The 20,373-nt window shown below is 40.9% G+C and overlaps 2 protein-coding genes across 2 annotated transcripts in view; both read left to right on the top strand.

Moving 5' to 3' along the window:
- Window positions 1–4,896: 4,896 nt before the first annotated feature.
- On the top strand, window positions 4,897–5,511 carry LOC140949464 (uncharacterized). Its single transcript, XM_073398622.1, has one exon. It carries the CDS (start codon window positions 4,897–4,899, stop codon window positions 5,509–5,511), a length of 615 nt encoding a protein of 204 aa, XP_073254723.1.
- A 3,358-nt stretch (window positions 5,512–8,869) lies between these two features.
- Window positions 8,870–20,373, top strand: part of LOC140949463 (uncharacterized) — a 32,192-nt gene continuing 20,688 nt past the window's right edge. The window contains exons 1-3 of the mRNA XM_073398621.1: window positions 8,870–9,122; window positions 10,373–10,569; window positions 18,927–19,065. Of these exons, the coding sequence (XP_073254722.1) occupies window positions 8,870–9,122; window positions 10,373–10,569; window positions 18,927–19,065 (589 nt within the window). The remainder of the gene's footprint in view (window positions 9,123–10,372; window positions 10,570–18,926; window positions 19,066–20,373) is intronic.

Raw genomic sequence — 20,373 nt, 5'->3', positions numbered from 1 at the left:
AAGATATAGAGACACCGCCTGAAGACGTCTTCAGCACCGCGCATTTATCTATTAGACAGCTGAAGGCCAAGCAAGTGTTGGCTCATTTAAAGCTGAAACAGTTAACGCAAAAGCAAGAATTATTACGCCGGGAGGAAGAGACTAAATTAAAGTTAGAAGTTTTGGAAGCACAGTATGAAGTCCTAAAAACAGACCTGCAAGGTAAGTTGTTGCAAGATGAAGATATCGATTACCCTAACTTTCCGGAGGTGTTTAAAGAGCTGGATCCGTTTGATAAAGGAGTTGAAGGACGAACCACAAGCGGCTATAACCAGGAAGACCCTGAGCCCAGAGGCAGACAGAAATCAATTGAATCCAAAGGTTCACAGTCACAGTTGAATCTTAATGCTCTAGAATTCAAAGGTCTACCAGCCAGATCCAGCACAGCCTCCTCCCATTCAGAAAACGAATATATTTTGCCTGAAGAATTTATAGACAAGATGGCGTTAACAATAAAGCAGGAGTTTGCGTTGCCGAAGAAGGAGTTGGCAATCTTCGATGGTGATCCCCTCGAATACTGGAATTTTATTAAATTGTTTAAAACAAGCATCGTCTCTACAAATGCAGCTAGCGAAAGCGAGAAGCTTATGTACCTTCTTCAGTACACATCGGGTGTAGCAAAGGACACGATCAAATGTTGTTTGTACAAGGGTACTTCCTTAGGATATCAAACTGCAAGAAGGCTACTTGAAGAACGGTTCGGACATTCCTTCAGAATTGCCTTGCAGCACGTGACTAAGCTAACAGAAGGTCCTCTTCTGAACCCTTCAGATCGTACAGGATTATTAGCATTTGCTGACCAGTTAAAGGATTGCGAAAATACACTTGAATCTTTTAGCTACCTGGATGAAATCAATAGCGCTGACAACCTAAAAAAAATTGTTCAGAGGCTACTGTTTCATCTCAGGACTAAATTTGCTGAAGTAGCAGATCACATCCAGGAAGCAGGTCAAAGAACGAACATTAGTCACATTGCAGAATTTGTCAAGATCAAGGCGAGAGCTGCAAATAACCCTTTGTTTGGTTGCGTGATAGACGTCGCACGAGACAGATCGGATAGTCAGAGACGTAAGGCTAAACCTAAAAGAGCTACATTATCCGATGAGCGCGGTAACGCATTCAGTACATCGATTCCAGAGAAGGACAGAGTTCACCTGGTCGCAAAGAAGCCCCAACTATGAGATATGCAGTCTGCCCGGTATGCAATACAGCTCATCCTTTAGCGAAATGCAAGATTTTCATAGAGAAGAATTTCGACGAACGTCTACAAGTGACGAGGAAAGCCGAGTTATGCCATAATTGCTTCAAGGACGGCCACATTGCAGTGGGATTCTTAGCAAGGAGTACGTGTGAAGTCCAAGGTTGTAAGAGAAGACACCATACTTTACTTCACCTTCCGCCCTCACAGCAATCAGTTGAAATCAGAACCAGAGCAGTAGAACAAGGAACCCAAGTAAGCAGTAGCACGCCGTTACCAAGTGGACAGACTAACAGTACCTCAGCAGGAGGGGGAAAGGTTTGCCTCCGGGTGGTCCCTGTGAAAGTCCGAAGTAGCGATGTAAACAAGGCAGTGGAAACGTACGCACTTCTAGACAGCCGTTCAGAAATCTCCTTATGCGACAAGACTCTAGCGACAACTCAAGAAAGAGAACACAGCCCAAGAGTTGGTCATGAGATCAGCCTAACCGTAGACCCACTTGATGGTACTGACAAGGTTGAAATTAAAAGACTACGGACTGTTGATAGACAGAACGCCTCACGCCGAAGTATCCCTTCAGAGCAAGATACAAGACAGTGGCCTCACCTTGAAGACAAAGTTACCAAGTATTAGCGAGAAAGAAGTCCGATTAATCGTAGGCACCAACGCGCCAGAGGCCTTCTGGGTATTAGAAGAAAGGCGTGGTAACAGAGGAGAGCCATATGCCATACGAACACCTCTCGGTTGGACACTCATGGGCCCAGTGGGAGGCATCGATTGTCGAGAACGCTATCTGAATGTTAACTTTGTTCGCTTAGTGTAGTCCGCGAGGAAAGATGAAGATTGTATCATGCAGTAAGTCGAAAGGTTCTGGGCCATAGAGAATTACGGCTTGGCCGGTGACTCTAACATGTGCATGTCAGTGGAAGACAATAAAGCCCTTGCAATCATGGAACGATCTGTGAAACTTGATCATGGTGATTGTCAGGTGGCGCTTTCCTGGAGACAGTACCAACCTTTCTTGCCTTATAATCGGCCATGGCAGAACGAAGGCTTCAAGTACGGAAGAGAAGGTTTCTGCAAGATGAAAAACTCTTTGAATGTTAGGACCACCTGGAAGAGTACATTGGTAAGGAACACGCAAGAGAGGTACAGTTTAACGAGTTCATGTAGACGACAAGCGGCCGCTGTGGTATTTACCTCACCACCCTGTGCTAAACAAGCCTGGCAAGACGAGAGTAGTCTTCGACTGTGCAGCCAGGTACGGAGGAACATCTCTTAACGCTCAGCTTCTTACTGGACCGGACTTGACCAATTCTATAGTTGGCGTGTTGATGAGATTCCCTGAAAAACGAGTCGCGTTATTAGCTGGCATCGAGTGCATGTTATATCAAGTTAGAGTACCACCAGACTACCAAGTCACGTTCAGATTTCTCTGGTGGCTGGATGGTGACTTGAACCAGCAACCAGTCGATAATCGTATGGAAGTTCATTTCTTTGGCGCAACTTCGTCACCGAGTTGTTGCAACTTCGCGTTGAAAAGGACAGCAGAAGACAACAAAGGCGAATTCCTGGAAGAAGTGGTCAGGGCAGTCAAAAGGAACTTTTACGTCGATGACTGCCTCAAGTCGGTTAAAGCTGCAAAAAACGCTGAGGGATTTATGCATCAGCTAAGAAGCATTCTGTCCAAAGGAGGATTTTGATTAACTAAATGGTGAAGTAACAGTTCAGAGGTCTTGGACTGTATTCCGCGAGTTGAGAGAGCCCCGTCAGTACTTTACTTTGACCTGGACAAAGTAAACTCACCGATTCAACGTACGTTAGGGCTCGAGTGGGATTTAGAGAAAGACGAGTTTACTTTCAAGGTTATATACCCGAAGAGACAGACCAAATACCAGTCGGGGAATACTCAGCATGACGAGTTCCGTTTAGGATCCACTTGGGTTGGTCGCGCCAGTTGTTCTAACGGCAAAGAAGTTGTTGCAAGATCTTTGTATAAAGAACATGCGATGGGACGACCCAGTCAGTGATGAAGATGGTGAGAGATGGGAGAAGTGGAAGGGTCAATTACCCCGTCTCTCTCGGATCTCGCTTGGAAGATGCATTAAGCCGTTGTACTTTGGAGACTTGAAATTTGCCGAGTTGCGCTACTTCGCAGACGCGTCGCAGATAGCATAGGGAGCTGTCTCGTATCTCAGAATGGTGGATGTTGAAGATAGAATCCATTGTACATTTGTCATTGGGAAATCTTGCCTAGCACACCTGAAACCTATGAATGTACCGAGATTGGAACTTTCTGCGGCAGTCTGAGCTGTTCATTTGGACAAGTCTGTTCGAGAGGAATTGGACGTTCCGATTACACAATCAACATATTGGTCAGACTCCACCTGCTTGTTGCAGTACATCAGAAATCAGTCGAAGAGATTTCACACGTTTGTTGCAAACAGACTCTCAGTTATTCACGAAAACTTAGCCCCCCACCAGTGGAGACACATAGGTTCTGAGCTGAACCCGGCTGATGAGGTTAGTAGAAGTCTCACAGTAGAAGAGATGTGTGCAAACAGCAAGTGGCTAAGGGTTCCTCAGTTTGTAGCCAAGAAAGATGAATTTTGGCCTCGTGATCCTACACTTCATGAAACTGAGTTATCCGATGACGACCCAGAGATCAAACGTGCTCAGTCTAACAGCCAATCATCGTCTCGCCATCAAAGTGAAGATGTTCTTTCAACTTTGATGGAGCGCCATTCATCATGGGAAAGATTAAAGAGGGCAGTGGCCTGGTTACACAGATTTAGAACGTGGTTCATTGAGCGATATCGTCGAAGTCCAATCAGTTCCAAAGCTAAGAGTAGTGGAAATAGAAGAATCCTGTCGGCGGACGAAATGAAAGAAGCTGAAAGGGAGATCATCAAGCACACACAGAGAATTTCATTTCTCGAAGTCATCCAGGCCTTGCAAGGGATTGGTTCATCACAGCACTCGCGTCAGGCAACTTCAGAGCTGAAGAACCTGAAGATGATTGGCCATACACGCAAACTTCATCCACTGTTGGACAAGATGGGAATTCTAAGAGTTGCGGGTCGACTGGAAAACGCTCTAATCGACTAGGATGCAAAGCATCCAATCATTCTGCCTTACCGAGATCACGTGAAAGATTTAATCATCTCGCAGCATCACCAGAAAACCAGTCATCTGGGTCAAGAGTAGGTTTTGTCTAGCCTGCGTCACCAGTATTGGGTAATCAAGGAACGATCAGCTGTGCGTCGTGTGATCAGTGGCTGTTTTCTGTGCAAGAAACTTGGTGCCGTGCGTGGGGAACAGATGATGGGTGATCGTCTAAAGGAAAGACTGATGTCTGAAGAACCGCCGTTTACTCATGTGGGGCTGGATTATTTTGGTTCTCTTTATGTACGTCAGGGTCGTTCAAACGTAAAACGTTATGGTTGCCTTTTCACCTGCCTTGCTGTCAGAGCAGTCCATATCGAATCGAAGTTGTCCATTTCCTTCAGGTGACACCGATGGCTTTATAAACGCCTTGCAAAGATTTGTGAGTTTGAGAGTATGTCCGGCTACTATCTTCAGTGACAATGGTACAAATTTTCGTGCAGGGGAGAAAGAGCTCCGTGAGTCGTTAAGTGAATGGAGCCAAATAACGATTCATGACTTTCTTCGTCAGAAAAACATCATCTGGAAATTTAATACCCCTGGAGCATCTCTTATCGGTGAAGCGTGGGAAAGAATCAATTCGCAAAATCCTAATAGCCTTGCTGGGACAACAACTTTTCACTGATAAAATGCTACACACCCTCAGGGCCGAAGTTGCAGGTATTTTGAACAGCCGACCTTTGACACTAGTAAGCAGCGACCCTAAGGACCTAGAACCTCTCACACCGAAACATTTGCTGTCATTGAGATCGAATCCAAGTCTGCCCGTTGAGTCCTTTGGCAAGGAAGATGATTGCAGCAAGCGCCGTTGGCGACAGGTGCAGTACATCTCAGAGATATTCTGGAAGCGCTGGATAAAGGAGTATTTGCCAGCCCTACAAGAAAGAGCAAAGTGGATGAAGCCTCGTCGTAGCTTGGAGATCGGAGATCTAGTATTGATTGCAGATGAAAATGTCCATCACGGAAAATGGCCGTTAGGCAAAGTTGATGATGTCTTTCGAGGAAAAGACGGACATGTCAGATTAGCAAAGGTTCAGACGAGTTTAACGGTTCTTTCAAGGCCAGTAACAAAATTATGCTTCCTTGAAGGACAGAGAGCGGTACATTGAATTAAAAAAAACAACCTTTTTTTTCTCCAGAAGCTGTGAAAGGAATTTATGTCATCACTACTAACAGCTCTATGTAAGGATATAGGACTTACGCTCGTGCTTAAGTAGTGACTCTATTAATAAACTGTATAGAGACATGGGAAGTTCATTGGGGCAGGCATGTAGTCACGAGAGACTGCGAGTTTTTTCCTGTTCTTTATTTTCTCATGTTTTGCGTTGCGTAAAGTTAGTTTAAGTGGTACCTTTGTTACCGCGCTTAACCTTTTTTCATATGCGTATTCTTTCAGTAATTCTAGTCTCGGCGTCGCGTTACGTCATCGTTATTGTCAATTTTCGTAAGTTCGTTAGGTTTATTGGTTTCAGTCCAGTTAAGTATAAAGTTTTATTTTTTGGTCCATGTAAATCGGTCGCTTAGTTGTATCCGGAGGTGCCGCACAGATCTTGCAAGTATTAATAGTTTTTCCTGTATTTTTTGCTCGTTTTCTTAGTCAGTTGTTGTACTTTAAGTTATCGTTTTTGGAAGGTTTTCGGTTCGCGTTTATTAATTCTGTATTTTCCTTTTTGCTATAATTGTTCTAGTGAATCGAGAAGTAAAAGTCGAAATCAAACTGTATGAGAGTGTTTTCTACAGAGAATGTCACTCTATCTTGACCGAACAAGCTTGGTCAACAACCGATTTACTATATGGCTAAAATAGGAACATTTAAGCTAGAATACAGTACCAACGCGGAAAATCTCCGGCCCATCTTGCTCGCTTGGGTAGCCCATCAGAACACAGGATTCTCTTTATCTTGTCCGCTCATGGAATCAGCCGTATAATAAAATTCCTTACTGCCTGCACGCGGTTCAGTGGCGAGAGCAGTTGCAGAATCAGCATTTTTTGTCTCTATCTTTTTAGGACTGTTGGCATATATCATGACCCAAATTGGCTTCCTTTTGTTACTTCTCTCATCGATAACAATGTCTCTGGCTGGTAAGTATACTTTCTTCTTCTAAGGCGCTGTCCACTTTTAAAAATTGCTGGTTTTCACTGTGACGCAATCCAAGAGAAATCAAAACCGTACAATAAATATAGTCCAGAATCTGGGAAACAAAATGAGATAGCTACCCTAAGATCTTCACCAAGATTCAGGTTGGTACAACAGTGTTGGTGCCCATATGGATGGGCACCAACATGCGGGCCGGAACCCCTCCAAATTATCTGCCGCTGAGGTTTCTTACGAAAGTGTGAACTCATCTCTAGAAGAATCCATAAACAGTAAAGTAAAACTTTTTTCTAATGCAATTACTGTTCATATAGAAAATAAGATATCTTTTTAATCTACTTGACAGCCCTCTCGTCCGCCATGAAAATGCGTGAGTAACAGGCTCCTCTTCTTCTCTAGGAATTTTTGTTATCAATTTTATCTCTTATTGTCCAGAGGTTTCCTCGGCTTTACTATTCGCTCCTGGTAGATCTCCAAAAATGGTCAAAAGCTAAACCAAGGCTGCTGAGAACCGAGCTACATTCCTTTCCCTTTGTGTTTGTGGTCTAACGAACAAACCAATCATGTATAAGAAACTTGACCATTACGTGAGCCGCAGGGCGCTAGCAAGCGGACACGCTTAATTTCGACAAATCAATCAATCGTCGCTTAATTTGGATGGGCTCTGTGTCCGCAATCAAAGAAAAGGTTAATTTGCAGAAAAGTTTGTTTTAAGCGGTTAAGAAAGTTCCAAGTGGAAAAAAGAGTTTGATAGGCCTACAAGACTCTTACCAGGATCGGTTGGTTCTTCATTTAACGTGCACATGTACTGATATATACGTATGCTGAATTTCATGTGCCGGATGTGTTCATTATATTGCTGCACGGTGTACATTTGAAGACAAAACTCCCAAGGATACTGATTTAAAAAAAGCAATCTTATAATTTTCGATGTGCGATTTCCCGAAACTATACCCGGTAACTTTATAAGCACATCAATGTCGTGCGTCGCATTTGCCCGACTTGTGGGTCATCCTCGGTGAAAAAACCTGTGAGCTTTTTCTTTGTTTTCTAGCTATTACTTTCTTGGCTCTATTGTGTTGACTTCTCAGTGGCTTCTTTGTATTAATTGTTTTACGTCACTCGTGAGTTTCACAGGTTTTTACACCGAGTATGAGCCGACTTGCTTACTGCTGCTCCTTATCTCATAAATTTTGAATAGGAATCAACTACGACAACACTACTCTCGTTGATTGCTTGTTTTCACGCTATTATTTTGATTGTGCTGTCATTCACACATGGAGCACTGATAAAAGCGAAGTTGTGATTGGTGGAGTCTGAGCGTGCCGCAAACGAGGCGTGAACCCCTTCCAGAAAATGGGAGCTGAATTATAATTGGCTAACCGCTGGAAAGGAAAGTGGTTCGATTCTCAGCAGCCGTTTCTGGGAAGGAGCGTTGCGTGACGACACTAAAAACGGCTGCGTAGCAGACTATTTAACAAGAGGATTAGTATAAGTATTTTTTCTTTTTTGCGATCTTAAAAACATGCTATGGGCAAGGTTACGTGAAATTTTATTCTATTTACAGTTGAACCTCCATGTGCGACCACCTCTCGTAAGAGACCACCTCCCGTAAGTGACCGCCAAACCAATACACCGCAATTTTCCCAGTCAAAGCCTGACAGTTGGAACCTCTAATAAACGACCACCTCCTGTAAACGACCGCCATCACTTTTTGGGCCGACATGGAATGATTTTCCATTGTTTTTAACCTCTTGTAAGCGACCACTTGACGCAATCTCTGTTCTCTATTTTCGCTGTGTGCACAATGCTACTTAGAAAATGCCAAAACTTAAGTAACAAGATGGAGCTACACATGGCGTCAATTAGAAATTAAATGCAATACGTTGTCTTCCATAAGGTAGATGTGCCCAGACCTCTTCTCGGAAGATGTCCCCCCTGTGTTTCGATTCTTGTAAGCGACCACCTCCAGTAAGCGACTGCCAAGTCTTTGCATTTTAGATAGTCGCTTACGGGAGGTTCGACTGTATTGCTTAGACCAGCTATTACTGTTCCTGTCCTTCTAATTTTAGCTCCATAAAAAGTAGCTGCATTTGAACATGAAAAACCACATTATCATTATTATTATTATTATTATAATTATTATTAATGGACATTTTCCTGGAGTTAGTCCCTTACGTTCTCAAGTCATTTTCTTTGACTTTTTATAAGACCGACACCTCTCATGTCCTCAAGACTGGAAAGAATTTGACAACTCGTGCTACAAGGTTATGGACAAGATTAATTATAGGCGGCAATTCAGTTGGTCGACAGCTTCACGCGTGTGTTTTTCGTTTGGAGGAGACCCTGTAAGTGTAGCGAATAAAAGGGAAATGGATTTTGTTTATAACCTGTCTTCCAACATCATTGACAATCCAGCCTGGATTGGGCTGGTTTATCGGTTTCAGAAAGGTGAATATTTATGGAGCAATGGAGAATCTTTTAATGAGTCTTTTCCTGTCAAGTGGCTCGGTAACAGATCGAGTACCGCATGTGAAGACAAATGTGTTGAAATCTTGAGAAATGGTTGGAACCTTACCAAATGTTGCAAGGAAAACGAATACTTCATCTGTGAAAGGGCGAAAGGTAAGTTGTTCCCAAGAGAGCACTTGATAAGAAAAAAAAAAGGATAGGCAGCGTTGTGTTTTTGAGATAAAAACGTCATAGGCTACAGCAAAAACCACTGACGAGTACCGGATCTTCTGTAAACAAATATTAGGATACAAATAGATTTTGCTATTCCTTTTTAATTCATCTCCGTATTCTCTCAGTCTTCTAGCTGAAAGGATCAGTTTTCAACTGCTGAGTTTGAGCCACGCCCAGATGCCATATTCTGATGTCTTTTAGGGATGTATTTTAAAAATTTCCGACTATCACCTCCACACTTTTATAGAGAAGCACCTCCCCCTCTAAGAACAAGTCAAAGCTTTTAAATATAATTGGTCCCGGCCGTTTTGAGCAGTTTTGCCAAATAAAGATTAAACTTTTAATGCAAAACTACGGAAAAAACAGTTGAGTAACAAATACATCTTATAATTTTTGGCGAGACATCTCGACTGGCTTCTAAAAGGCACCAAAACAGCTCTTATGGCAACATCTAATATGTTCATATTTTAGATAAGAGCCGGCTACCAAGTGGTATCAATCCACAAATTAAATCTTAACCACCAACAGGAAGGACGAGCTCCCCCAATTTTTTTTAGGTGACTTCTTCCCCGAGGAATTGTTTTGCTTTCGTCTTTTCTACAGTTATCGCCAAAATTACTTCGAGTTTAAATTGGTTCACTGCTCACGTCTTTCCTCTTGTTAGATTGGTATGTGTAATCAAATGATGACCAGTGAAATTAGGGAATAATTTCACGCGTGTTTTGTCCAAATCGTACTAATTTAGGAAAGGGAAATTACTCCCTAATTTCACGAGTATGCCATTTGATTACATATTAATATCATGGGTGACGAATTATTCTCACAATCGTAGGTTTTTGACATGTTTATCAAATAATCATCGACCGAGAAATCTGCTTAAGTTCATTAGTTTCAGACTTTTGCGACAACATTCCTGATAGAATCGCTCTTGATGTGCTCTTTCGTGTGTGCAGGTTTTCTAAAGCGTCTTTTAATGCCCTGACATCTTCATTTCTAACATTTTTAAAACTTTGCCACCATCTCGGTGTTGAGACGTACGGAAGGTTGTCATGGCAATTTTGTAATTTCACATGTGAAATTATATATAATTGCTGAAATTTCGCGCCAAAATTAAGGAGTAATTTGTCAACCGTAATATGATCAGATTAACCTTCTTGGTTTAATGTAATACTAACTGTTCTTTAAACTAGGTCCACTGGCTTGCTCTACCGGTTGGTATCCTAATGGGTCATCTTGCTACATAGAAAATAAAAAAAATACATGGAAAGGTGCTCAAAAGGGCTGTTTTAACTTCGGAGGAGGTCTGGTGAAGACAGATAATTACGATCAGCGCTGGTTTTTGATTCGTTTCCTGGAAATTTGTGGTCTAAAGGAAGCGGAAATAGATGTAAGTACGAGTTATTTACTGCAGGCATCACCAGGTGTTAAAGTCAAGCGCAGCGACATGCTTACTCAAGTCTTCTTTTTGTGTAAAGAATAGAGAGAAGTCACTACGTCACATTGCATGGAAGCAAAATTTCTGAATCTTAACAAACCGTGGTCGTGCAAATGTGGCGGCCATGTCAATCAACGCGCACGCATCAATCTTCTCTGATGAGCCGAAGTCGATTAATCAGGGAAAGAACCAATACAATTTTATAGTTGCTGAGCTGTTTGAATATTCTCCCGTACGTGATTGCTCTTTCATACCTTTCTTCCATCGTTCGAGAATGCAAATGGCCGTCTCCCTCAAGAGGATTTCCCAGCCATAGTTCGTAAAAAATAAGAAAATTCAAGCAATTCCACAAGACTATGAAACTTGAAGTGAGTCAGTAAGATTACTTTTAGCATGTTGTCCCTGAGAGACTGTATCTTATTCTCAGAAAACTCAGCAAAGGTGTTCGCGAGATCGTTGTCGTTTTCGTGCGATGGTAGTTTTGGTGCTGCCTTGAGATGCAACAGTTTTTCAAACGTTGAGAACAATATCCGCGGATTAGAACTATTGTCTTTAATGGTGTCTGCACAAAACTTCATCCTTGAGTCTGAAATTAGCCTGTTAACGCATGTGCATGGCTTATCAAACACTTCCCTATTAATAGTAAGTTTGTTTTTCCGCCATATCCTCTCCAGTCTCCTTCTTTATACTTTTCCCGCTCTGATCTGATCGTTATACCACGGCGCAGCAGGTCGTATAGTAACAACACATTTCTTAGCAGGCGCGTGTTGCTCAAGTAACCTCGATAATGTGCTGTCATAGCAGTCTACGAGAGCAGAGACATTCTCAAACTTGTTATAATTTGCTAATTCTGATTTTCGAATATCCTGGATAAAGCATTCTCTATCATTTGACCGCAGTTTCCTATATGTTATTTCCAGCCTTTCAAAATCTGGTTTCTTGATAAACAACCCACAATGCACCGCAGAATTGTCGTGTATAACTGGATCAGACACTTTGATGTATTTTATAAAGTTAGCATTGGCTTTGGTGATCACTATGGGTATGTCCATTTTTATGGGTGGAAGCACTAATGCGTTGTATGAGATTGAAAGCTTCAATTAAACCCATAAAACGAATAGCAAAACGGTCAGTTGGGACGTCGAGGTGGAAGTTAAAATCTCCAGTTATTAGGAGCGGTCCATTAGTACCAGCCAGTATTTCTAGAAATGATCTTAAATCTTGAGATATTTTTTAAATCGCGAAAAACTAAAGACCCACGAAATTAAATACTAATTAAGGTACTTATTTTTCTTTTTGATTTGATCATTAGTAATTAAAATTCAAGGGTAGCCTTGGTTCTCGCTGAATTATGGCATAGTCATGTTAATAATTGTTGGGCTGCCCGTGAGGGCAACGCCCAATCAAGAAGTACCTTCCATATATGTCGAAAAAAAAAAAAAGAAACAGCGGACGGAACTCCCACGGGTTATTTCAGGTCGTCTGGCGAACAGACTTAGAAGTCTATTTGGAACGAACACAAAATAATTACGTGGAGTTGTTGGACATATATCTACGCCGAATGCCTTATCTAAATACATTATTCGATGAGGTAGTTAGCCTGCAAGGGAGCTGCAAAAACAATTCTCTCCCAGGGTCCCACGGAAAAAAGCTTCAACTTGTCGCAATTCTCTCCCTGCGTGTGAAAAAGTCTTTCCTTACAATAAAGGAATGTGCTATTTGTAGATCGCTCGTCAAATTGATAGCGGAGCTCCACGCGCACGCTTCGCGCGCGTGTGGCCGGAGTCCCATAGTCCCGAGAGACCGTCCGTCTACACTACAGGAAAACCAATGTTTACTTTCACACTTTCTAACTTCTTTTGGGAGCCCAAGAGAAAACTGATTTAACACCAATGTTGTGATCTATTGACAGCTGTTGAAACAAGGTATCCGCTGACCAGTATCGCGGGCTCAGGTGTCGACCCATTGAGGTCGAGTACTTTTTGAAGTTATCCGCTGAAAAGTTACTAGTTTTCAAATGATCGCAGGCTCAAGTTTATATTTTTAAAAAATTCATATGAAATATGTTGTGTTTATGTCACTATGACCCCGCACTATTAAGATTTTGATTTCAATCTAACCTCGTACGCGAAAATTGAGCCGGTTATTTAGAAATACAGGCGGGGAAGACCTTTTCTTACCAAGGTCACGCGTTGGTCACGCTTTACGTCCAATTTTTATACTCTGATAGGTCAAACGTGACAAGTGAGTTCATGAGGAAAACTTATGCAGCCTGTTCACTGAAGCTGACAGACTTTTGTGTCAACTGCTAATGTTTTTAACTGTCTTTTTGCCCTGGATGTACAAAATGAAATACAGCTGCTATCAAGAGTCTTCTGTTATTCATGGCTAGTTTGTTTATCGGTTTTCTGGTTGAGAGATGCGTCGCTTGTCAAAGTCCGAAATCCGATTTCGGATGGCATCGTTTTCGTTTTTCACATTGCTTGATGCATAAAAGAGGGTTCAAAAGTCTCAAGCGATTCCAGCCTTACTTGATAGCTTTCAGGAGCTGCATCTCGAATGGTAAGCCTGAGTAATTATTGTATTTGATGTTTGTTTTTTTTTTATATATCTAATTTCGTGAAGTCGAGCACCGTTTATGCGGCAAGTTTATGCACGTTTGTAAGATCTGAGACAATGATCTGACCTAGTATCAGGTTTGAGATAAGCTTACAGAACTTTAAAAAGCCTTTAGATATATTTTCTCAACGCAATTAGAAAGAAAACGTTTCGAAGAATAGTTAATTATAAATTTGGCTGTAGAAAGAAAACTTTGAGCGATTTTCTTGCCTCGAGTCATCTTTGAAAAAAAGCAAACACCGGGAGATCGGCTTCATAAAACGAAAACTTAAGCTTTAAGCTTTAAGACGCAGGATTTTTAGAAACATTTTAATACTTGTCCTCGTGAATGTAAATTGTTGTCTCTGTAAATGTTTCACCGAATTATAGCGGAGCTCCACCCGCGCGCGAAGCGCGCGCGTGGACGGAGCCCCATAGCTAAGGAAATGTGGTAATCTACCCATCCGAGAAAATTTGGTAATCACGTGACCGTACGCCCGACCGTTAGGCTCTTGCCGATTGTGCTAGCATAATTTTTGGCATAATCTGAGGAATTGAGCATAATTTTTGCCCTTTTTCCAAAAGTAGCACTGCTAGCATAATCCGTATATTTTCTTGTCTTAATAGCACAATTTTAGAATAATTCAAGAAAACGAAGATCTCAGCTACTAAAAACGATAGATTACTATTAACAGTTGCTTCCACTCCTATTTTTCGACTTTTTTTTACTTGTGTTGAGATACCGCGGGAGTTCGATGAAACGGAACCGGAAGTCTGTGTCTCGGTCCCAGACTCCTTAGTCTTTCTCCCAGTGCTCGTTTCAAAATGGCGGCCGCCACGCCAAACCAGTCAAGTGCAGTGAACTTACATCCAGATAGTTTACAAGGTTGCGAGAACAGAGAGGATAGACCAAAGCCTGCACAACTTGCCCGGGATAGACGCCTCGAATCCACCACTGGAAAATACAAGAGGAGGGGGACGAGTAATGTCACTAATGTAAAAAATGTCCCTTTGCAAGATCGTATTAATCAGTTCCCTGATCAGCACCTGAGTGTCAGAGGCACAACGATCTTTTGCAATGCCTGCAGAGAAATGGTATCATCCAAAAAGAGCATTTTAGCATCACATTGTAGTTCAAGAAAACATGCCAAAGGGAAAGATGCCAGGGTTAATAAAATACATTTTCAAACTTATCTTGTGAGTTGTGAAGTTTGTGCACAGAATAATTTTTTAAAAAAGTAGCATAATTTTGAAAAGCGAGCATAATTTGAGCATAATTTGGGCAAAAAACGAGCACTGCCACTAGCATAATATGCCACTTTTACTAGCACAATCGGCAAATGCCTACCGACCGTCCGTCCGCACCACAGGGAAACCAATGTTTACTCTCACACCTTCTAGCTAGTTTGGGAGCCCAATAGAAAACTAATTGCACATCAATATTGTGATCAATTGACAGCTGTCAAAACAGGATATCCGCTGACCAGTATCACTTGACCGTACCGCGGGCTCAAGCGTCGACCCATCGAGGTCGAGTACTTTTTTGAAGTTATCCGCTGACAAATTACCAGTTTCAAATGATCGCAGGCTCAAGTCTATTTTTTCCAATGATTCATATGAAATATGTTGTGTTTATGTCACTATGGCCCCGCACTGTCAAGATTTTGATTTCAAACTGACCTCGGACGCGAAAATTCAGCCACTTTTTTAAAAATAAAGGCGGGGAAGACCTTTTTTTACCATGATCACGCGTTGGTCACGCTCTACATCCAATTTTTTTCTTCTGATTGGTCAAAATGTGACAGGTGATGTCATGCAGAAAATTTATGCAGCATCTTGAAAGTTGTTTACTTTGACAGCTAAAGCTGACAGAATTTTGCGTCAACTTGTGATGTTTTTAACTGTCTAAATCTTTTTCCACTGGATGTGCAAAATGAAATACAGCTGCTATCAAGAGTCTTCTGTTATCCATGGCTGGTTTGTTTATTGGGTTTTTGGTTAAGAAAAGCGTCGCTTGTCAAAATTGGGTAATCCGATTTCGGATGGCATCGTTTTCGTCTTTCACCTTGCTCAATGCGTAAGAGGGTTTAAAAGTCTCAAGCAACTATGGCCTTCCTTGATATCTTTCAGGAACCTAATCTCGAATGGTAAGCCTGAGTAATTATTGTATTTGATGTTTGTTTTTTGTTATATCTAATTTCATGAAGTCGAGCACAGTTTATGCAGCAAGTTTTTGTACGTTTGTTGAGATTTGAGTCAATGATCTGATCTAGTATCAGGTTTGATATAAGCTTACAGAACATAAAAGGCCTTCAGATATATTTTCTCACGGCAAATAGAAAAAAAAACGTTCCGAAGAATATTTAGTTATAAATTTGGCTGTAGAAAGAAAACCTTTTGAGTGATTTTCTTGTTTCGAGGAGTTCATCTTTGAAAAAAAAACAAACACCGGGAGGCCGGCTGAAAGTAAAACAAAATAAACTTAAGCTCAAGCTTTAAGCTAAAACACTCAGGATTTTTAGAGACACTTTAATACTTGTCTTCGTGAATGAAAATTGTAGTCTCTGTAAATGTTGTACCGAATTATATTTCTCTTATTGATTGTTAGTAGTCTCTCTTGCAATTTTAATCGCTTGTCCGTGGTGTTTGTTTTCATCGTTCATGAACATCGCTTGCAGGAGTACTTAGAAATATTGCGCGTATCAAACGCTTTATAAGATTACACATCGTTATAACTGGAACCATTAAATAACAAAAAATAATGATAATAAATTCGTTATTATGTTGAAGCGTATCTCCATTAAAGTTCATTCAAACACTCGATCACACTGACAGCTCGCACTAAAAATGAGAACCGGCTGGCCGTATGGGTGATTTTGGAAATTTTTTGAACGGTTTCGCTAAAAGCCCACGATTGATCGTCCTGAACATTAAAAAATTGTGAAATGCCGTATTCTGTCCGAGGTCTGTATGATAAAAAGTACTGTTTCACCTCAGATGTGATGTATAAAAAGTATAAAAAGTTGGTTTACACACCCTCAGATTTGTTGGCAAGAATTTGTAAAGTAAACCTGTCGAACGCAAAAAATTGCGGCCTGATTTGTTTTCCAAGAATTTGTTTTCGAGGCCTAATCTACTGTGATCAAGGGCCATTATGGCTCTTGAATGTGATAGAAGATGTTTGCTCTTTTTTGGGTGTACACATATTTAGGCTATCAACTCGATGTAAGATGTTTCACTCTAAAATAACTTATCCTTTCCTTCAAAAGTCACATGAAAGTGCCCTTAAGTTAACTGATTTGTGGATTACAAGTTTATTGTTTGATTTAAAATATAAATTTATTAATGGGAGCTTCGCTTTTAGCCCTGGCTAAATCTATATATTATTTCCTTTATTGATTTTTAGTAGTCTCTCTTGCAATTTTGATCGCTGTGTCGTTTGTTTTCAGTTGTTCATGAACATCGCTCGCAGGAGTACTCAAAATACCGCGCATATCAAGCGCTTTTTAAGATTACACATCGTTACAAAACCATTCAATGAAAAAAATAAACATGATAAATTCTTTATTATGTCGAAGCGTAACTCTGTTAATGTTCACTGCTAATTTGGCACTCGTCAAAAGTGAGAACCGCCTGGCCGTATAGGTGATTTTGGAAATTTTTTGAACGGTTTCGCTGAAAGCCCACGATTGATCGTCCTGAATATTGACTGATTGCAATTTGTCTTGAAAAATTCTGAAATACTGCATTCTGTCCGAGGTCTGTATGATAAATAGTACTGTTTCACCTGAGATGTGATGTATATAAAGTATAAAAGGTTGGGTTACCACCGCCAGATTTTTTGGCAAGATTTCGTAAAGTAAACTTATCCAGGGTTCGCACAGCCTGTCTTGAAAAGTCCTTGAATTTTCTTCAACTTCGAATTTAGTGGCATGGAAGTGTTTTTTTGATGATTTTTGGTTGTCTAAGACAGAATAAGGGGTGGTGGATGGTAAAATCCGAGACTCGCCGAGACGTCGAGATCCTAGCTAGAAATCCGAGCCCGAGACTCTTTGGTAAAAAGTTTCGAGACTCAAAAAAGCAAAAACAAACCATGCAAAAACGAGACTTCGAGACTTACCAAAAACGTTTCCGAGATTTCGAGATCCTGCCAAAATTTTCCGAGACCCACGTTTTTTGAGGTACCATTCGCACACCCCTAGAATATGAATCATAACTCAGAGCATTTAAAGGTTATTTACACAAAGTGCTCAATTTTTTACGCAATAATTAACTAACTTAATTAAAGTTAAGTGAACTGAAAAATGTAGAGAAGTTGGTGAGGCAAACAGTTCAAGCCTAAGGCTGCGTGCAAACGGGCGCAACAACTCCCAACATTGTTGCGCCAACAATGTTGGGAGTTGTTGCGTGCGTATTGGCAGTGGTGTGCAAACGGAAGCAACAACTCCCAACAAGTTTGGGACCTGCAGTGCATCGTGAGAAGAATACAACCCCTAAGTCTTTGTAATCCATGCGTAATGAGAGTGCGTGGCCCCAACAATGTTGGAAGGGCTGTGCAAACGGATCCAATATTGTTGCGCTACGCTTCGGCGATCACGGAACAAAGAAAATGTTGGGAGTTGTTGGCTGAAAAGTTTGATCGGTTTCAAACTTTGCGCAACAACACGCAACAACATCCAACAACATGCAACAAGGTGTGCAAACGGACACAACATGTAACATCCAACATGTTGCGTCCGTTTACACGGGGCTTTAGAGCCTTATAAGAATAGACTGGAAGTGTGCATTTTTGTACAATCTTTGAAATTATATTCCTAGCAGGTGGTCCTTGAAAAGCAGTTGAAAAATGATTGCAATTATTTGTATGAACCCTGTTATCGAAAGCAAAAAATTCGGCCTGATTTGTTTTCAGGCCTAATCTACTGTGATCAAGAGCCATTATAGCTCTTGAATGTGATCGAAGATGATTGCTATTTTTTGGGGTGTACGAATAAGGCTATCAATTCGATGTAAGGTGTTTCACTCTAAAATCACTTAGCCTTTCCCTCACACATGAATGTGCCCTTAAGTTGACTGATTTGTGGATTACAAATTTATTGTTTGATTTAAATTACAAATTTATTAATGGGAGCTTCGTTTTTAGCCCTGGCTAAATCTATATATGACAGTCCATTTGGATAGTAACAAATCCTTTACATGCAATGTCCGACAGAAATAAAACTGAAACTTTATTTGCTTTGCAAGTTTTAAGGGACAGAAAATTACTGTTTACAAATAACAGTATTTAAAACCCCAGAAATTGACCCTGTCACATTTTATAGGTGTAGAGCGACAATAATTTCCGAAACTTTCCGGTTAGATCAAATTAGTCAAATTATACTGTCATGTTATATTTTTGGGGAAAAGCGGGGCGGGGAGGTGTGTTGTGCAAAGTCCCAGTTAAAAATAATGCTTGATCAATCGAAGTTTCTGGGTAACTGCTATCAACCTACCCCTCCCATAAGTCAACATTAACACTTACTTCTCATTTAGGGCAAAATTGTGACTCCAAACTAATGACAATCATTTCTTCTTTCAAAGGGCTAACTTGCCTATCTAGCCCGGCTTGAAAACGCGCAGCAGCGGCAGACCAATGAAACCCCATTTAATATGGGGGCCTTGTTTGCACTTCGACTAGATTTGTTAATGTCTTGTCTGTGTCCATTTTTAAGTACGTGTGGGTTAACAACACCGGGAACTCATCAAAATGTAGACGAATGAAGACAGACACCGGAACGATAGAGGAGCGCGACAATTGTGAAGAGCAGTATCTGCACTATGTTTGTGAAAGGCCAGCCGCCTCAACAATAAGTAAATACAAATTTTATATGATCCAGTTCTATTTAATGTTTAGTTAAGACACGGGGGGATGCTTCCCATATCAAAAGAGGGGGATGCTCGACGCTCTTGTCTAGGGGCACGTGTAAATTGCAGATTTTAGTGTCATTAACGAGTTTAGAAGTGAAAGCCTTATTTGGAACCACACAAGTAGAGCTTTGCGCCAAGAAATGACGGAAGAAGAAGAAAAGAAGACGAGCACAGTTCAAACGTCAAACTTTTCATGTACCGAACTTGATACCTATGATACAAGTTCGATGGTTGTCTCAGTCGTCGAACTTCAACTAATCGGACTCAATTCATTTTCACCATGTTTGCTTACCAGAATAATAATTTGTAGTAATTAAAGCATAATTAGGTTCGGTATATGAAAAGTTAGACGTTTGAAACGAAGTCGCTCCACAGTCGAAATTCCTATGTGGGCCACTCGATCTAAATTCATGTGTCGACCCAAGTTAGGTATGTCGGACTTAATTGATTCGAACGACGATTGAAGGGATTAGGTTCGATACGTTTAAACTGGGCCTAAGCTGATTCAATCACAACTTCTTTATCACAATTAAAATTACTATAGCTCTTATTTAGCTATTTGCTTTAGTAATAGGCCCTGTTCAGAAGCCGAACTTTTCATGAGCTGAACCTAATACTTTGAATTAAGCACATGAAACTGGTTCGGCGTCTAAATCAATTACGAACGCCTTTTTTAATTTGGAACGGCTCAGTCGTTTTTTTTTCGCCTAGCCCGGCAGGGAATTTCGTCTTTGGAGCGACTCTGGAACGGCTTTGATTCAGACGCCGAACTTTTCTTTTACCGAACCTTAATGCATAAATTATTATAAAATATTTTGTAAGCAGTTTGACCGACATGAGCTTTTGAACTTAGTTTAGCTGCAATTAAGATCGGCGTCTGAATCAATTCAGCCGGTCTAAATAACTTGGGTAGGCCTTAATTCGAATTAGGTTCTGCTCATGAAAAGTTCGGCGTTTGAACCGGGCCTTAGGTATCTTTAAGGCTTCAAATGAAGCTACATATACAGCTACGTCACAGATTGGTGTCCTTTTGGGGTTTTTAATATTCCCATTTTCCGACTAGTCAGACTTGCACTGCGTATGCCCGTGTTACTCGGAGTTTGTTCTGTCGTGAATTGTAATAATATCGTGAATTGTAATAATAGTCGTCGTAAATTGTAATATCTGTCGTACTGATTGTAATAACGGTTGTCGAGAATTGTAATAACCAGGCTATCGTAAATTGTAGTAACACGTTTTCGTAAATTGTAA

This window comes from Porites lutea, chromosome 10 (genome assembly GCF_958299795.1).
Source record: "Porites lutea chromosome 10, jaPorLute2.1, whole genome shotgun sequence".
Classification (NCBI taxonomy): Eukaryota; Metazoa; Cnidaria; class Anthozoa; order Scleractinia; family Poritidae; genus Porites; species Porites lutea.
This window is presented reverse-complemented; position numbering and strand designations above follow the sequence as displayed.